At 35.5% G+C, this 16,411-nt stretch overlaps 1 protein-coding gene across 13 annotated transcripts in view; it reads right to left on the bottom strand.

Annotated features, from left to right (window-relative positions):
- Nucleotides 1-16,411, bottom strand: part of mcph1 (microcephalin 1) — a 184,689-nt gene that overhangs the window by 133,370 nt on the left and 34,908 nt on the right. For 12 of the 13 annotated variants that reach the window (XR_007933182.1, XR_007933183.1, XR_007933184.1 and 9 more), the window contains 4 exons: nt 10,468-10,560; nt 9,185-10,351; nt 8,650-8,750; nt 1,931-1,968 (listed from right to left, as the gene is read on the bottom strand). Coding sequence is in view for 10 of the 13 variants with exons in the window: in XM_051916823.1 (XP_051772783.1) it covers nt 1,931-1,968; nt 8,650-8,750; nt 9,185-10,351; nt 10,468-10,560 (1,399 nt within the window). In the remaining 3 variants the exon portion in view is untranslated. The remainder of the gene's footprint in view (nt 1-1,930; nt 1,969-8,649; nt 8,751-9,184; nt 10,352-10,467; nt 10,561-16,411) is intronic. The other variant, XM_051916830.1, reaches the window with a different exon arrangement.

Below are 16,411 nucleotides of genomic sequence, written 5' to 3'. Positions count from 1 at the left end.
ATCTTACCTGGGCTAAGGAGAAAAAGAACTGGACAGTGAACAGTGGTCGAAAGTCCTCTTTTCAGATAAAAGTAAATTTTGCATTTCATGTTGAAATCATGGTCCCAGAGTCTGAAGGAAGACTGGAGAGGCACAGAATCCAAGCTGCTTGAAGTCTAGTGTGAAGTTTCTGAAGTCAATAATGATTTGGGGGGGCCGTGACGTCTGCTGGTGTTGGTCCATTGTGTTTTATCAAGTGCAAAGTCAATGCAGCCATCTTCCAGGAGATTTGGGAGCACTTTATGCTTCCATCTGCTGACAAGCTTTATGGAGATACTGATTTCCTTTTCCAGCAGGACTTTAGCACCTGCCCACAGTGCAAAAACCACTTCCAAGTGGTTTGCTGACCATGATATTACTGTGCTTTATTGGCCAGCCAACATGCCTGACCTGAATCTATGGGATATTTTCAAGAGAAAGATGAGAAACAGTCGATCCAACAATATACAGATGATCTGAAGGCTCAATAGTGCCTCAGCAGTGCCACAGGCTGATCACTTCCATGCCACACTTCACTGATGCAGTAATTTGTGCTAGGAGCAAGTCATTTGCTGTAATATGTCCTGCCGATCAAGTATTGAGTGCACAAAAGAACATACTTTAAAGAACTTGAACTTTTCTGTTTTGCAAATCCATTTTTTGATTGATCTTAGGAAATATTCTAATATTTTGAAATACTGGATTTTGGACTTTCATGAGCTGTACGCTCTAATCATCAAAATTAAAAAAAAAATTTTTTTTGAAATGTTTTACTTTACATGTAGGGAATCTAGAATATATGAAAGTTTCATTTTTAAAAATAATTTATAATAAAAAAATGAACTTTTTGATGATATTCTAATTATATGACCAGCACCTGTATAAACCCCAGGTAAATGGGATCCTGGGTTATCTTATGTTTCACTGTTCATAACTTTACGAGGAGTTAATTAATCCTGGTTATTCATAATTTGACATCACACTTATATATATATATATATATATTTAAATGGTTCTTATATACACACATGCTGTGTCAACAGTCATGACTGGATAAACAAAATCACATTTGGTTTTCAACCACTGAAAATGGGTAAAATTCAACAATATGAACAGAGCCACATTGGGATCCCCATAGGCCATATCTTAGGGATAAAACCATATAGGGCCTTTAAAATAAATACTCTAAATGAGAAGTTTATTAAGAACCAGAATCTAATAGGATAGAGACATATCTTTAATACTTCTTGAGTTACAGGCACATAAACTTGAGAAAAAGAATATTTATGATACTCAGACAGGAATGTTCTGTGCAATAGTTTTGATAGAGGGGAAACAAGAAACATTTCTAGTTTCAATATAATTTGCTCTTCAGACATTCCTCTTTAAAAGAAAAAAAATTATCCGCTGTATGCAGTGTCTCACATTTGGTTTTTGACCTTTAAAATTGTGTACAATTTACTCTTAGAGCCATATTAAGATCCCAATAACTCTTGAATTGAACCATATAGGGCCTTAAAGATATGGATACCAAAAGAAAAGTTTAAGAACCAAAGATACGGCATATAATCCCACAAAGATAACTGATTTTACTAACAGACCTACCAATCTCTGTTAAAAAAATAAATAAATAAATTAAAAAAATAATGCTGCCATCTTTCTAAAGTCATTTTTAGATTGACTCCAAATCTCAGGTGAAAATTGTAATTTTGACCCCCTTCTACAAAATAGTGGATTACTCAATACTCACGCATGACATTTAGTATTTTGGCTTTCATCACTATTTATGTTGGTCTTTCACAGGAAAAAATATAAAAAGAGCCGGGGACCTCTGGTTGAGTTGACACAGAATAACCCAGCTTTATTATTTTTAGTTTCAAAGTATTCGGAAAACACAATAATTGATACTTACTCAGTGGGCATGCTTGTCATTACCAAGGACCTATTTTTCTGAAAAGACAGAAAAAAGAAATGAAAAACACTGATTAGAAATAATTTGCAGTTCATTTATTTTTACTAATACACTAGATCTTTTTTTTTTTTTTAATGCCAATCAACTTTATTATCTCAGACACATGTACTACTGAGCTCCTGTTTTGTTGGAGAGTAGCATAAACCAGTAAACACATGCCGGATATCTGCATATTTGGTGAACAAAAAGGAAATGAAAGCCCAAGGCCATATGGGAGGGGAAGCAGTTGAGAGCCGTTTAAGCACAGAACAGCGTGGCACCTTTTTATCTGTCCTCTGTACCCTGGCCTCAGTTCAACAGCCCTGGAGTACAAACACATGAATGGCCTTCCTCTCTATTCCTACAGGAAGTTGGGGCTTACATCCATCAATGAACAGGGCAGCTAAAACAGGTTCATACATAACATGTTTACCAAAATGCTTTCCGAGACCATGACACAAACATGTGCAGGTGCCAGCGATTTTTCCAGTCAATACAAGCTAGTCATTGCTCGTAAAATGTGTCACTGTTCAAGGAAGACAATTCTGTAGCTGCTTTAACCTGTGAAACATCTGTTAAATATCTGATTTACATCAATTATTCTGTGGTGTTTTCACAAAATTTGTAACCCATAAATTAAACTTTAATATACCATGGTCTGTCTCAATACAGAACTTGTTTCACTGAAAGGTGTGAATTAAAATCACGTAATGCACAGGTTGTTCCAGTCAGTTTAATCACTGATCTAAATTAGTGTGCCGCCTTCATTAAAACAAATGAACACACATACAGGCAGTCACTCACGCACACAGAGAAATCACAAGGCGCACAAAAACATTCAGGACCACAGAAACTTGTCGCTGCCCTGTGACTTATCAATAAAATAGCTTCACTACTGAAAAGCTACATTATAATATAACCTCCACCCTGTCATGTAAAGGCTTCAGTTATAAATCTGTTTACGGGGCAAAACTCAATGCTGTTCATTAGGGGTGTGCAGGGAGCCAGTATCTATATCTATAACAATCTCAAAATTATTTGTATATGTATTCAGATAAATCCAGAAGTGGCCTGGGCTTTGACTGAAAGTTTGTGAAATTACATGAGAAGCCAATTTTAAATGTAATTCTGTTCCTTTCATAGTTTTCATTTAACAAATATGCCTTGAATAGCTCATAAAATAATTATTTATTAAAATTATAAAAATGTATTGAAATGTTTCAATTAAAACAAATGTTGAATAAAAGGGAAAAATCTTTATTATTATTAATATTTCCAGAGGAACTTTGGGTCAGGATAATCATCCACCTCTTCAAATAAGAGATCTCTATATAAAAACAGATAATTAGAGAAATGGAAGTTGCTCTGCTCAATTCATTTATAAACTTTACACTCATTTACTTCACACACTCATTATTGCGTAGTTGCATTAGCCATAATGGTGTTCACTTGTATTTTTTACAAACGTTTTTACAACAGTAAGCGTTTAGTGGCTGAGGGTTATTTTCAGTTTCCACTGAAGGATCCAGAACATTGTAGGCAGTGGGTAAAAGCTGCAAAGAATCATAAATATGGAGAGAACACCACTACAGAAAAGCTGAAAAACCTCAGTGTTTGTAGTCTCCATTTTAAACTGGATGACAACGAACAACGAACAGAGTTTTAGGCCAAATGGTGGTGTGGGGGAGGGGAAAAAAAAAAAAAAAAAAAAAAAAAGTATTTTTCAGTATAATATATATTGTATTTTTTACCATAATGCTGTATAAAGAGTAGACAAAGTATGACAATTTTTAGTGATAAACCTACTCTCACAATATCGGTTTAGTTAATAACCCTCTGTTGTTCAGACTATCCGTAGGCGGAGCTTACACTTTTGGATGCAAAATGTTATCAAAATGCCAGCACTCATTCATTGAAGTCTGCGAAGTTAAAAGTAAACTTGCTTGCCATCAGGATAATTCTTTATGCAAAATTGAAATACTTGCGTGAATTTGTAACATTTACAGGTACAACCACAGCATGTAAGTTGTGCGCTGAGGAAAACGCATCTCAGACACCATAAACATGCATCTGACAGTAGGGCAAGCCATGTAGGTTTACAATTTAGTTTGAAGCACTTAAAATAAAGCATGTCTCTCATGTTTAGGACAACATAGTGCACTTATCTGGCAGCAGCTTACACTGTGACCTTTGTTATTTTTCAGATACAAAGTATACAGATATAAACAAAATTGTCCCATCCTACGGTGGAAACTCTGAGTTTGAAATTATGTTCCACACACGAAGTGATTAAAAACAGTCAACACAGGCACTCAACCAAAGCCACTGGCATAACATTTCTAGTGCCATGTTTAAACATGTAGTCAAGCTATAACATATTTGTGATTGTCATGCACGTCTAAAATAAGGGATTAAAAACGAACTATTTTTCATTTAGGTTTGTTCTGAGCAAAAAAAATTTTATTTTATTTTAAAGCTTTATTTACTCAATTTTTTTTCCATCCATTCCCACAATATGTCTTCAGTTAATTAACACCCGATTTACATTTTTAGGAGCTAGAGATATTCAAAGCACTGTTTTCCTCATTCACTTCTAACAAAACTACATTTTACATTTTTATTTATATTGGATATCTAAAATAATTTTATTAGTATGTTTGTGATTTTTATTCATGATATAGCCATAACTACTCAAGCAATTTTCAGAAACTGTTTAGCTGGGTTTTTTTTTTTTTTTTTTTTTTTTTTTTTAAGATAAATGATTTTCTATTTTGTTAATTTTATTGAAATGCAACAAAAGTATGATTGACAAATAAAATAAATAAATAATATTATATATATATATATATATATTTTTTTTTTTTAGATATCACTGCCTAAACATTTTATCTTGCAACATTACGATATATAAAAAAACAAAAACAAACAGAAAATTAAGACGTAATAAAATGTTAAAAAATATGAATGTTTTACAGTTAACTCTTTCCACAGTATATTGCCTTAAAGAATGCGAACGGTATATGAAAAATTATCATAGTGCTTGCCTTTCTACTATTAGTAACAAAATAAAAGCAAAACCTATAATACTTTCTCATTTACTGTCGACATTCAGCAAATATGCATCTATATAATTTAAAGTATTTGGAATTCTAATAAACATTACATTTTACAAATCTTGCAATCTTTGGCAAATCCAGATGTGAAATCTGAAGTGTGCATTTGTAGACTGTATAAAAACTTGTGTACTCTGAACTGTGTAATGGTCACTCCAGGAGAGTTTAGATGTCACTGAACACGATCAATCCTTGTATTGAAACTATGCTGTGCTACACCCAGTTGGCCACTGCCATATTCATGTCATATTCGTTGTACTGTATGTATGTAGATTCCCAGTGCACACAGACTTATCAGATTACTGAGTGCACTGTTGGTTACAGTGTTTACTTCAATTTATTCATATTTGTAATATGGCAAAAGTATGCACATGCCTAAATCATCATTTTAGTATCACAGATACTATTTTTTTCAAGTTATTTAAACTTAAATTTAAAGTTAACTAAATGAAAATGAGAAATGGCAACTTAAAAAAAAAAGAAAAAAAAAAAAAGATTTTTTAAGTTAAGTTTTTTTTAACTGCAATCATTAAAAAAAATCATTACTTTTAGTTTACTATAATAACCCTTGCCTAGGGTGTGTTTCCTGTACGATGTAACTCAAACTGTAGAAACCTGGGTTTAAAAATGCTGGATGCACATCCAAAACCAGCTTCACTTCCTGTCTCCTGAGATAACTTCATCTGATAGATCTTTGAAGGCAGCATAGATGTATCCTTCACTACCTATGATATTCCACAATTCTGTGCGTTCCATTCTGTGACAGTTAAGCTTAAAAAAAAAAAAAATGATGGCATCTGAAAGTTGCAGTTGGTGGTCAGTTTGTGCGCAAAAATGACCACCCGATTTCCACTTTTGATGCGATTTCTACCAATTACTATTGTAGTAATTAAATATTCAGTTATCAAAGTACATTTGTTGTATATCATTAAACCGTTATGCTGCCTCAGCAGTCTGTCCGAAATCAGTTTTGCAAGTTACCTTGTGCACAAATGCTGCCTGCAAAGTCATTGTCTGACAGGGCAGCGAGGCAACAAATCAGCTGCCTAAGGCCGGTTTCAGCTTTAGGATGTGGCACTGGCTGCACCTCGTCATTTGAACCACATACTTCGGGGTTCCCTTGCACATTTACACACATGCGCACTCTTAAAAGAAAGGCGCTGGATTGTTGACATGCTAAAATATATAGACTGAAACATATTTTAATGGAATGAATGATATACAGGGTTCTGGAAATAGAATGCACTGCATATTGGCTTGCTTATTGTGCCCAAGTGCATGATTTTTTAAATATATTTTTATATATTTTATATTTTTTAAATAGGAGAAGCCTCACCATTCTCATGCCCAAATTTTACCTCTCCATAAATCATCATACTTAGCACCTGAAACACCTAGTTGATTTTTTCAATATAACTATTTAAGCAGATATACTACAAGTCAAAAGGGAGCACTGTTGACAAAATGCCCTGTAAATTCTTTACCACAATGGAATAAACCCCAGTGTGATAAAGCTCAGTGACACAGTTCATGTGGAAATGGCATCTTGAGATAAAAGCCCTTTGCTTCTCTCTGTGGCAGGAATGAGTTTTGTTCAAGCTGAGAAAAAGCAAAGAGACCTCTGCCAGGTGCATGTCATGGTAGCAAAGAAAATACACAGGAAGCCAAGGCGGCAACAAGGAGACTAGCATATAACAACTGCATCAAAGCAAATTACTACACTCCATGAAGACAGAAGCGTCAAGCTGAAAGCTGTTTTCACCTGGAAACATGGGTTAGAATACAGCTTTAAACAGTTTTATTCCTCTCATGTAAGAAAGGTCCATTAAAAAGTATAGGTGACAATATTAAAAAAAAAAAAAAAAAACCATGGCATGCAGGATAGCTTTAAGAAGAAAAAACAAAACAAAAACATGGTTGTTTGTTGCTATACAATTATTAGTGGACTAGGGCAGTGGGTCTGTTCTGATTGCAGGGAAAAAAAGCAATGACAAATGCAAAAAAAAAAAAAAAAAAAAAAAAAAAAAACTGCAACTAACCATATAATCATGCAGTTAGGACAGCAAAACAAACAGTCATACCAAATTTTTAAAGGGAGGACAAATGTATGTTTCTTGGCTAATCAAAGTAGACAGATGCCAACAAGGGCAGGTTGCACGACACATATGCCCTTTAAAAACAATGAACACCACAATACAAGGTAAAACAAAACTGACTGCATTATATACAAGTTTGCTTGCATGTTAATACATATTAACAGATTGTTCCAATCACAATGTGTTTTATGCTATGAATTACTTGCTTAAAAAATTAACTAAAAAGTCATCTCAATGTTTGATTTAGGGGCATTATTTACTTTTGTACACTAAGGGGCAGATTTACTAAACGGGGTAAATTAGCTTAAAGGATTAGTCCACTTTTAAATTAAAATTTCCTGATAATTTACTCACCCCCATGTCATCTAAGATGTCCATGTCCTTCTTTCTTCAGTCGAAAAGAAATTAAGGTTTTAGAGGAAAACATTCCAGGATTATTCTCCTTATAGTGGACTTCAATGGTCTCCAAACGGTTGAAGGTAAAAATTACAGTTTCAGTGCAGCTTCAAAGGGCTTTAAACGACACCAGACAAGGAATAAGGGTCTTATCTAGTGAAACGATCTGTCATTTTCTAAAAAAAAATTTAAAATGTATGCGCCTTATATAAACAAATGAAAGCCCTTTGAAGCTGCACTGAAACTGTAATTTTTACCTTCAACCGTTTGGAGACCATTGAAGTCCACTATATGGAGAAAAATCCTGGAATGTTTTCCTCAAAAACCTTAATTTCTTTTCGACTGAAGAAATACATACATAAATATCTTGGATGACATAGGGGTGAGTAAATTATCATGAAATTTTAATTGGAAAGTGAACTAATCCTTTAAGACCGCAATCCCATAAAAGCACAGATGGGAGTGGGAAGTTCTGCAGGGTGATCTTCTGACAATGCACACATTAAAGAACAGACACAGCCAGATCATTTCCATAATGACCAATACCGTCTATCAAGATCAGCGCAAATTTGCGCAAACAAGCAGAGCTGATGATAATCAGATATGTGTGATCTACTAACAATACAGGTGCAAAGTGGCTTAAGATATGCTTTTCTGGGGCGTAAAATGGTGCAAATACCAGTAAATTGATTAGCACAATCATTAGTAAATCACATTTCATGATTCATTAAACTCTCCTCCCATAAATACTGCATCTGAAAGGGAAACTCCTACAAATACTGCATATGCAATAAGGTCAGCCGCAAAAAAAAAAAAAAAAAAGTTGTCCATGCCTTTTCATAGCTAATTTTTCCACTGCATCTTTAGTAAATCCTGACAGTGGTTTTTTATGCCAAAAGAGGGTTTGCAATTGTTTGCAATTTCTCAAAAATATCTTTTAATAAATTAGCTCACATAAATGTCTCATTTACATTAATTTTTTGCCCAACTGAAATCTTTAGTACCATCTACAATACATGGAGAGAAAAAAAACAAAAACAAAAAAAAACCCCAAAAAAAACTGTTGCTACTTTACCTTCATGTACTTGTCCTTTTTCATAGTATCCGGTTTGCTGCACATTTCATAACTTCTCTCAATGATCCCATAAGCTGTGCTTTTATTCTCTTTCCCTGCAACTGAAATAATGCAAACAAAGAAAGTTGAGTGCAGAGCAGAGCAGCACACAGCAGGTGCGCAGCGACACAGCTGAGCAGCAGATAAGAGCATTTCTTAAATGTTTGGTCAACCGTGCAACATTTTAAAAGCATGCTTTATTGTGGAATGTTTCTCAACTAATACAAAGGAAGGTATAGAGTAGATAAAAGTAAACAATTGAATTTTATTACAGTTTTAGCAGGGACCTAGATTTTTTATTTCTAAGCCACTGAGTACAATTAAATACAGCTTCAGGGATGCAAATTTTCACCTGATATACAGCTTTTATATTTCAATACTATGTACTGCCAAGCCCTGCCATTTATAAATTCAGCTCTGCTTAGAGATAACCAAGGTCCAATTTACACATTTTATATATAACAAAAAAAAAAAAAAAAAAATCTAATTCACATACTTTTTAAACCCATCTGTCTGTTTTCAATACCACATTTGAGATCAGGGTCGGGTTTGAGAAACTTCTGTATTTGCTGCTCTGTGTAAACCGCAGAGGATGACATTGGAGAGGCAGCCGTTGATACATTCTTTTTGTTAGCAGGACTGAGTTTGACCGAGCTTTTACGTTCCTTCACTTCAGAGAGAACAGCAGAGCTTAGCCTAGTTTGCGTCCTCTGTTTCTTTGCCAACGGCTTGAGTTTTATTTCTACAAACCTGGGTGACTGAGGCAAACACTCAGACAAACATTCAGGCTTTGAGCCATGTGTCTCAGGAACAATTTCCTCCATCATATCCACAGGGCTTGATGAGTCAACCAAGTCTTTAATATCAATATTTTCATGTTTTCGCTTTTTACTACACAATCTCTTGCTCTTCTTGTTTGAATCCTCTAGGTGAAAAGTGGACATGTGCACTGCTTCTGAGGTTGAACCAAACAAAATGACCCTCCGCTTAAGGGCATTGTTGGCTGGTGAGAAGATGTCTTCAAACACCTCACCATCATCATCTTGACTAGGAAGATCACCAATTGAGTCAGCTGAACACAGTGGAGCAGAAGTTTTACGTTGACATTTATGAACAGGCTTGAAAGTAACAGATTCATCATTATTAATGGCATTTTTATTTGCTGTGAAACAACCGCGTGCTGAAGATGAATTCCTGGAATAGGAACGTTTAGAGTTGGTCTGCAGTTCTTTGGAGTGCTGTATACTTTTGCTGTTTTTGTGATTTGTTTTTGTGAGGCTTTCGGGCAGGGAACTTTTAGGTCTTTCAGGGCTGCCAGATAACTCTGTTGATATTTCAATGTTTTCAGTTTCTGGTTTGAGGAGTGTGCTTTGTTTTCTTTCAGAAGTGGTTTTATGAAAGAAATTCTCTAAAGTAGACTGCTTCTTTCCTCCAGTGTTGTTCACTAAAGACCGTCTTGATCTTAAAAATAATGGTGGGACTTCATTACTTTCACCATTAGCCAGATTACACATGGCCATGGCTGTGTCTGATTCAGAAGGTGCGTGGTTTATTTTACTTGTTATTTTCGTTATTGACTTATCGCAGTTCTGCTTCTCTTGTTCATCTCTTTTCTTCAAGGAGTGACAATGAGAGTTTGATAAACAATCCAAAGGCTCTTCCTCTGTAAAAAATAAGTAAATAAATTGGTGGTTTAATAATTTTTTAGATTTATGTAACGTAAAAATGAATACTATGGTAATTCTTCCACTATCAAAAGAGAATTTTGTTTCCCCTAACCTAGCTGTTGCAAGAAAGACAAAGTTGGAGATGCCCCAAGGGAAGATCTCAAGGATGAATCACATCCTGGGCCACTGTCTTGCATCTGCGAGGCTGTGGGACAAAGATTTATACAAAATGAAATAAAAGCCTGAAAGAAAGTTATTTGTACAGTATGTACTGATTATGTAGGGTGTAACAATTCAGTTATTATTCTTATTGCATTTATTAAAAATAAAAATTTAAATTGGGTTACATATGCAAACTATTCACAACAAGGGGTGACAATATTCTCACAGCGTGGGGTACATTCCTGCACCCAAGAAAGAAAAGGGGAGGTTTAAGAATCCTATCCACCTTATATTGCAATGTGGAAGAAAACTGTTCTTTGAATGTTTGAGACATCTGATTCATTGGCCGTTAATAACTACAAGAATGACAATGTGCAGTAAACAGTAAAACTGTTTGCGCTAGGGCTGGATGATATGACCTAAAATCAAAATCTTGATTAATTGAACATTTTGCCTCAATAATGAACAATTATTTTGTTTTGGGTTTTTTTTTTTTTTGCCCTCATAGTTCACTGACAAGGTTTGTACTGTAATTATGCTTGACTAGTAAAGGTGGGGTATTTTTTCCTAATGAAAGAGTGCTCTGACATAATAGCTCACTTTCAACAGTTATTAGGGCCTGAGCACCGATAGTGTGATGACCCTTTTGTAATTGCTTGGCCAATTATTCTTCTCCGGAATGAATCGCATTTGAGGGCCTAAACATGCTCGAAAACTCAGGTATGGCAAAATGGCTCAATAGCGCCACCTACACAATTTCAATTAAGCGCCCTTCGTGCTACATTTCACGTACAGTTATGAAATTCGGTAGACAGATGTAACAGCCCAATACCTACAAAAAGCCCCTAGGTGCAAAATATGTAAACCCAACAGGAAGTGAGATATTTTGAATTTTCTCTGCAAAATTTTGGCAGTTATGCCATTTCCAGACGTACTTTAACAAACTCCTCCTAGAGTTTTTATCAGATCAACATCATATTTGGTCAGTCTAATCTAAAGGCCTTGGAGACATTAAATTGCTAAGATCTAGAGCTTTCGCTGAAGGGCATGTCCGTGGCAGCCTGACAAAGTTCGATGTTTCGTCATGAAACAGGAAGTTGTTGTAACTTGGGTATACAATCAGGGTTTCTACAGGTTTCATCAAATCTAATTTAATGCTTTTTAATGCCAATTTTTAATGCCATATATATATATATATATATAATTTTAATGCCATATTTTATATATTATATATATATATATATATATATATATATATATATATATATATATATATATGTATTTATTATGTCCGTAAATGTCGGTAGATGACGACATAAGGCAATTAGAATATTCATCATGTCATTGTTGCATTCTGCCAAGTGTCAGCCCTTTACATTTGTTTACTTCTCTGGTGCTACCCTTTTTGCTCACATAATATATTTTAATACAGCCAAATTCCCAATAAAATTGTTTCATCTATATATTTTCTGTTTTTGTTGTCAGACAATATGAAATGGTGACTGAAACACGGCCCATTAAGACTACATGCAGGGCTCGACATTAAGCCTTTTCATTCACTTGTACGATTCTTGTACGATTCATGTAAAATGTATGATTCATCTTTCATTTTAAATTCTTAAATTCAATCAATAAATTTAATTTAGAATAAGACACTAAGGGCTGTTACCAATCAAATTAAATTGACAAATTTACAATAAAAAAAAAATAAAAAATTACAACTGCATTAAATAATATTATGGGATTGTAAGAAATGTTGGGGGGAAAATGATTAAACAATTAGAAAATTAAACTAAACCACCAGTAGGTGGCGTCAAGTAACCGTCTTAATAAGTGAGTCATTCATTTAAATGATTCATTCCAATGGCTGATTCATTCAAGAATGAGGCAGTTGTTTATGAATGGGTCATTTAATCTTTGACTCAACCGATTCATTCAAAACCCTTAATCACTCAGTAACGAAAACAAGGCTGAGTGTTGCACTATGGTTCTGCTGTGATCTTTGTTTGAAACTATTTTTGCTGCTAAAATAGAACAAAAACAGTCAATGTTCCTTCTAAAATGTAAGTGACTTAATATTAACTATTTGTTAACTGAACAGTTGTATGAAATCAGTGTCACATTTTTTTATCGTTACAGTAGCCTATTTAGGAAAACAGCATTCTTGGTCGTGTGATTTTGCGTACCTGTATCAAGTTATAAAAACTTTTTTTTGTGTGTGCTTCGCTCATGTTTCCATTTCTCCTCAAAATGGTGTGCGAGCCTCAACGTCGCAACCTTGTTATCATCACTACATTATACAGCCTATTATTATCCACTATGGATCGCCACTTAAACTAAATGTAATAAAATCAGTCTTTTTTTTTTTTGGTATTGACGTTTTAATCAGGTCTTTGCCCAGCCAGGCAAGTAAAATTCTCTTTCACTTGCCCTTTCAAAAAATACACTTATCCCGGACTAATTGACAAGCGTTAGTGTCGAGCCCTGACATGTTAAACCAGTGCTAAAATCCTGATTTATAATCGAGACGTTGTCTGACAAAATCACCATACACATAATATAAAGACATTTGCTGTGATTTTGGCTATATGTACTCTTAAAATTATCACTCAGGTTAGAAGCAATAGTATCTATTTTATTTGTTCTCTGACATCCTCAACTGAATGCGCTGCTCCTCTCAGCCACTCACTGAACAGAGCAGACGCAGAGAGAGGTGCGCCTGCAGCAGGAAAGCAAGATCTCGCGCTCGTGCGGCAGTACCGGGGAGTCTCAGAAGCTAGATCAGGTTAACAAGTATATTCGTCACAATGCGCTTTCTTGGAAAAAAGTCGCAAAAGGGGTCTGAAAAGTCGCTAATTTGGCAACACTGATTCAAACTTCCGTCTCCAGGTCCCAGCCCGCCACTGTTCAAAACAGTGTTACGGCAATTTTGCACCGGCCGGAGGCAATTACCAAACTGGTTCCGTGTGTGTATCAGACTAATGTACATATTTTGCAACAGCAAATCAAAGGTATTAATTATGAAGGCTATATTCAATATAAACTGGTATTATTTTCCTTCAAAACTATCTAAAAAAAATTAATGCATGTAGGAATAAAATGTAATGCTTTTTAATGCCATTTAAGGCCTTAATTTTCACAAAATCCATTTAATGACTTTTAATGCTTTTTAATGCCCCGCGGATACCCTGTACAATGTCCGATCTGCCCCAAACTTCACATTTTATTAGAGTCCTGGCCTGAAGACACCTAACATGGCAATATTTAGTTACAGTAATAGCGCCACCAGTGGGTAACAGGAAATGACGTTTTACACTGTGATTAACTACTCATAGAGATTTAACCAGAAGCACATCATATATGGTCAGTCTAATCATAAGGCCTTCACGATGTTAAGTCGGATCAGTCTACAAACACGGTGAGTCATGTCATCCTCTCCCAGCATTGCTACCTGTTCCATTTGCCACATGTTTACCATAGCTCTCTCTGTCAGCGACGAGGGATTTACATGTCATAAATGTAGGGAAATAGTCAGGCTGACAGAGAGAATCTCAGAATTAGAGACACGCATCCAAACTTTAATCGAGGATAGTAAGAATGCAAGGGCTTCAGATACTGTTTTGGATGCGACTAGCTTAGTGAACTCTGTACATTGTTCGGTTCCGGCTGTAGAGCCCGCGCAGCAGGGCACTTGGGTAACGGTGAGGCGGCCTAGCCGCGGAAAACACCACTCTTCCGTTCCAATAAGAACATCAAACAGGTTCTCCCCACTCAGTGATACACCCACTGAGAATCCTGTTGAAAGTGCCCTAGTTATTGGCGATTCTATTACACGGAACGTGAAAATAGAGACACCAGCCACCATAGTCACATGTTTGCCGGGAGCCAGAGCACCTGACATCAAAGCAAATTTAAAAGTGCTGGCTAATGCTAATCGTAAATACTCTAAGATTATTATTCACGTCGGCACTAATGATGTTCGACTTCGCCAGTCGGAGATCACTAAAATTAACATTAAAGAGGTGTGTGAACTTGCAAGTACAATGTCAGGAGAAGTAATTTGCTCTGGCCCCCTTCCTGTTCGTCGGAGTGATGAGATAGTTAGCAGATTATCATCACTCAATGGCTGGCTGTCTAAGTGGTGTCCGCAAAATAATATAGGTTTCATAGATAATTGGAAAAGTTTTTGGGGCAGACCTGACCTGTTAAAAAGAGATGGTATTCATCCCTCCCGGGATGGTGCTGCTCTTCTCTCTAGTAATATGGCACATAGTCTTAGAACTGAAACATGACAAACTGGGGCCCAGGTCAGAAAGCAGACAGACTGGCTAAACCGACCGTCTGCTAGCTGCCTCACGTTACAGAAGTCAGAAAATTCAGATAACTCTCAACACATAGAAACTCTTACACCTAGATATTTTCAAATAGAGACTGTGTCTGTACCCCGAATTAGTAAAAACAAAAAACTTCCAAACCCATTTAATGGTAAAAATTTAATTGATGTTCAACAAATAAAAAATAGAGATAATAATGCTAAACAAATGATAAAACTCGGGTTGTTAAATATTAGATCCCTTTCTTCAAAATCACTTATTGTTAATGATATTATCAAAGATAATAATCTAGATGTGCTGTGTTTGACAGAAACTTGGCTAAAACCGGACGATTACATTACTTTAAATGAGTCTAGTCCTCAAGGTTATGATTATCGACACAATGCCCGTCAGAAAGGCAAAGGGGGAGGTGTTGCTGTAATCTATAGTAATATTTACAGTATTAGTCAGAAGTCTTTCAAATATAATTCCTTCGAAACTATGGTACTTTACGTAACATTATGTAAGTTGACATTTGTGCTGGCTACTGTATACAGGCCACCAGGACACAATACAGACTTTATCAAAGAATTTGCTGACTTTCTATCAGAGTTAGTACTAGCTGCAGATAAAGTCCTTGTTGTTGGTGATTTTAATATTCATGTAGATAATAAAAAAGATGCATTAGGATTGGCATTTGCAGATATTCTAAACTCTATTGGTGTTAGACAACATGTGTCAGGACCCACTCATTGTCGTAATCATACTTTAGATCTAATATTGTCACATGGAATCGATATTGATGCTGTTGAAATTCTGCAGCAGAGTGACGACATCTCAGATCATTATCTAGTCTCGTGTATACTACATTTAGTCAAGGCGGCTAAACTGCCTCCATGCCATAAATATGGTAGAACCATCACTTCTACCACTAAAGATTGCTTTATAAATAATCTTCCTGATCATTTTCATCGCCTTAGCATACCAGACAGCTTAGAAGACCTTGATGTTGCAACAGAAACTATTGCCTCTGTCTTTTCCAGCACATTAGACTCAGTTGCTCCTTTGCGTTTAAAAAAGATTAAGGAAATTAATCCAATGCCATGGTACAATGACCACACTCGGGCCCTAAAGTTAGCAGCCAGAAAAATGGAGCGCAGCTGGAAGAAATCAAAACTAGAAGTATTTCGTATTTCGTGGAGAGAGAGAATGATTGAGTACAGAAAGGCCTTAAAATCTGCTAGATCTGCCTATTTTTCTAAACTCTTAGAAGAAAATAAACACAACCCTAGGTATTTATTTGATACAGTGGCTAAATTAACAAGAAATAAAGCTTCAACTTCTGATGTTTCCAAAGAGCACAGCAGTAATGACTTTATGAACTTCTTTACTTGCAAGATTGATAATATGAGAAAAAATAATCACCATGCAACCGTCTACTACAGTATCGTGTCAGATAGTGCATTGTAGTGTCCCTGAGGAAAAATTCAATTCATTTACTGCTTTAGGAGAGGAAGAATTGTCTAAACTTGTTAAATCATCAAAATCAACAACATGTATGTTAGACCCTATACCGACTAA

The sequence above is a fragment of the Ctenopharyngodon idella genome, chromosome 13 (genome assembly GCF_019924925.1).
Source record: "Ctenopharyngodon idella isolate HZGC_01 chromosome 13, HZGC01, whole genome shotgun sequence".
Classification (NCBI taxonomy): domain Eukaryota; kingdom Metazoa; phylum Chordata; class Actinopteri; order Cypriniformes; family Xenocyprididae; genus Ctenopharyngodon; species Ctenopharyngodon idella.
This window is presented reverse-complemented; position numbering and strand designations above follow the sequence as displayed.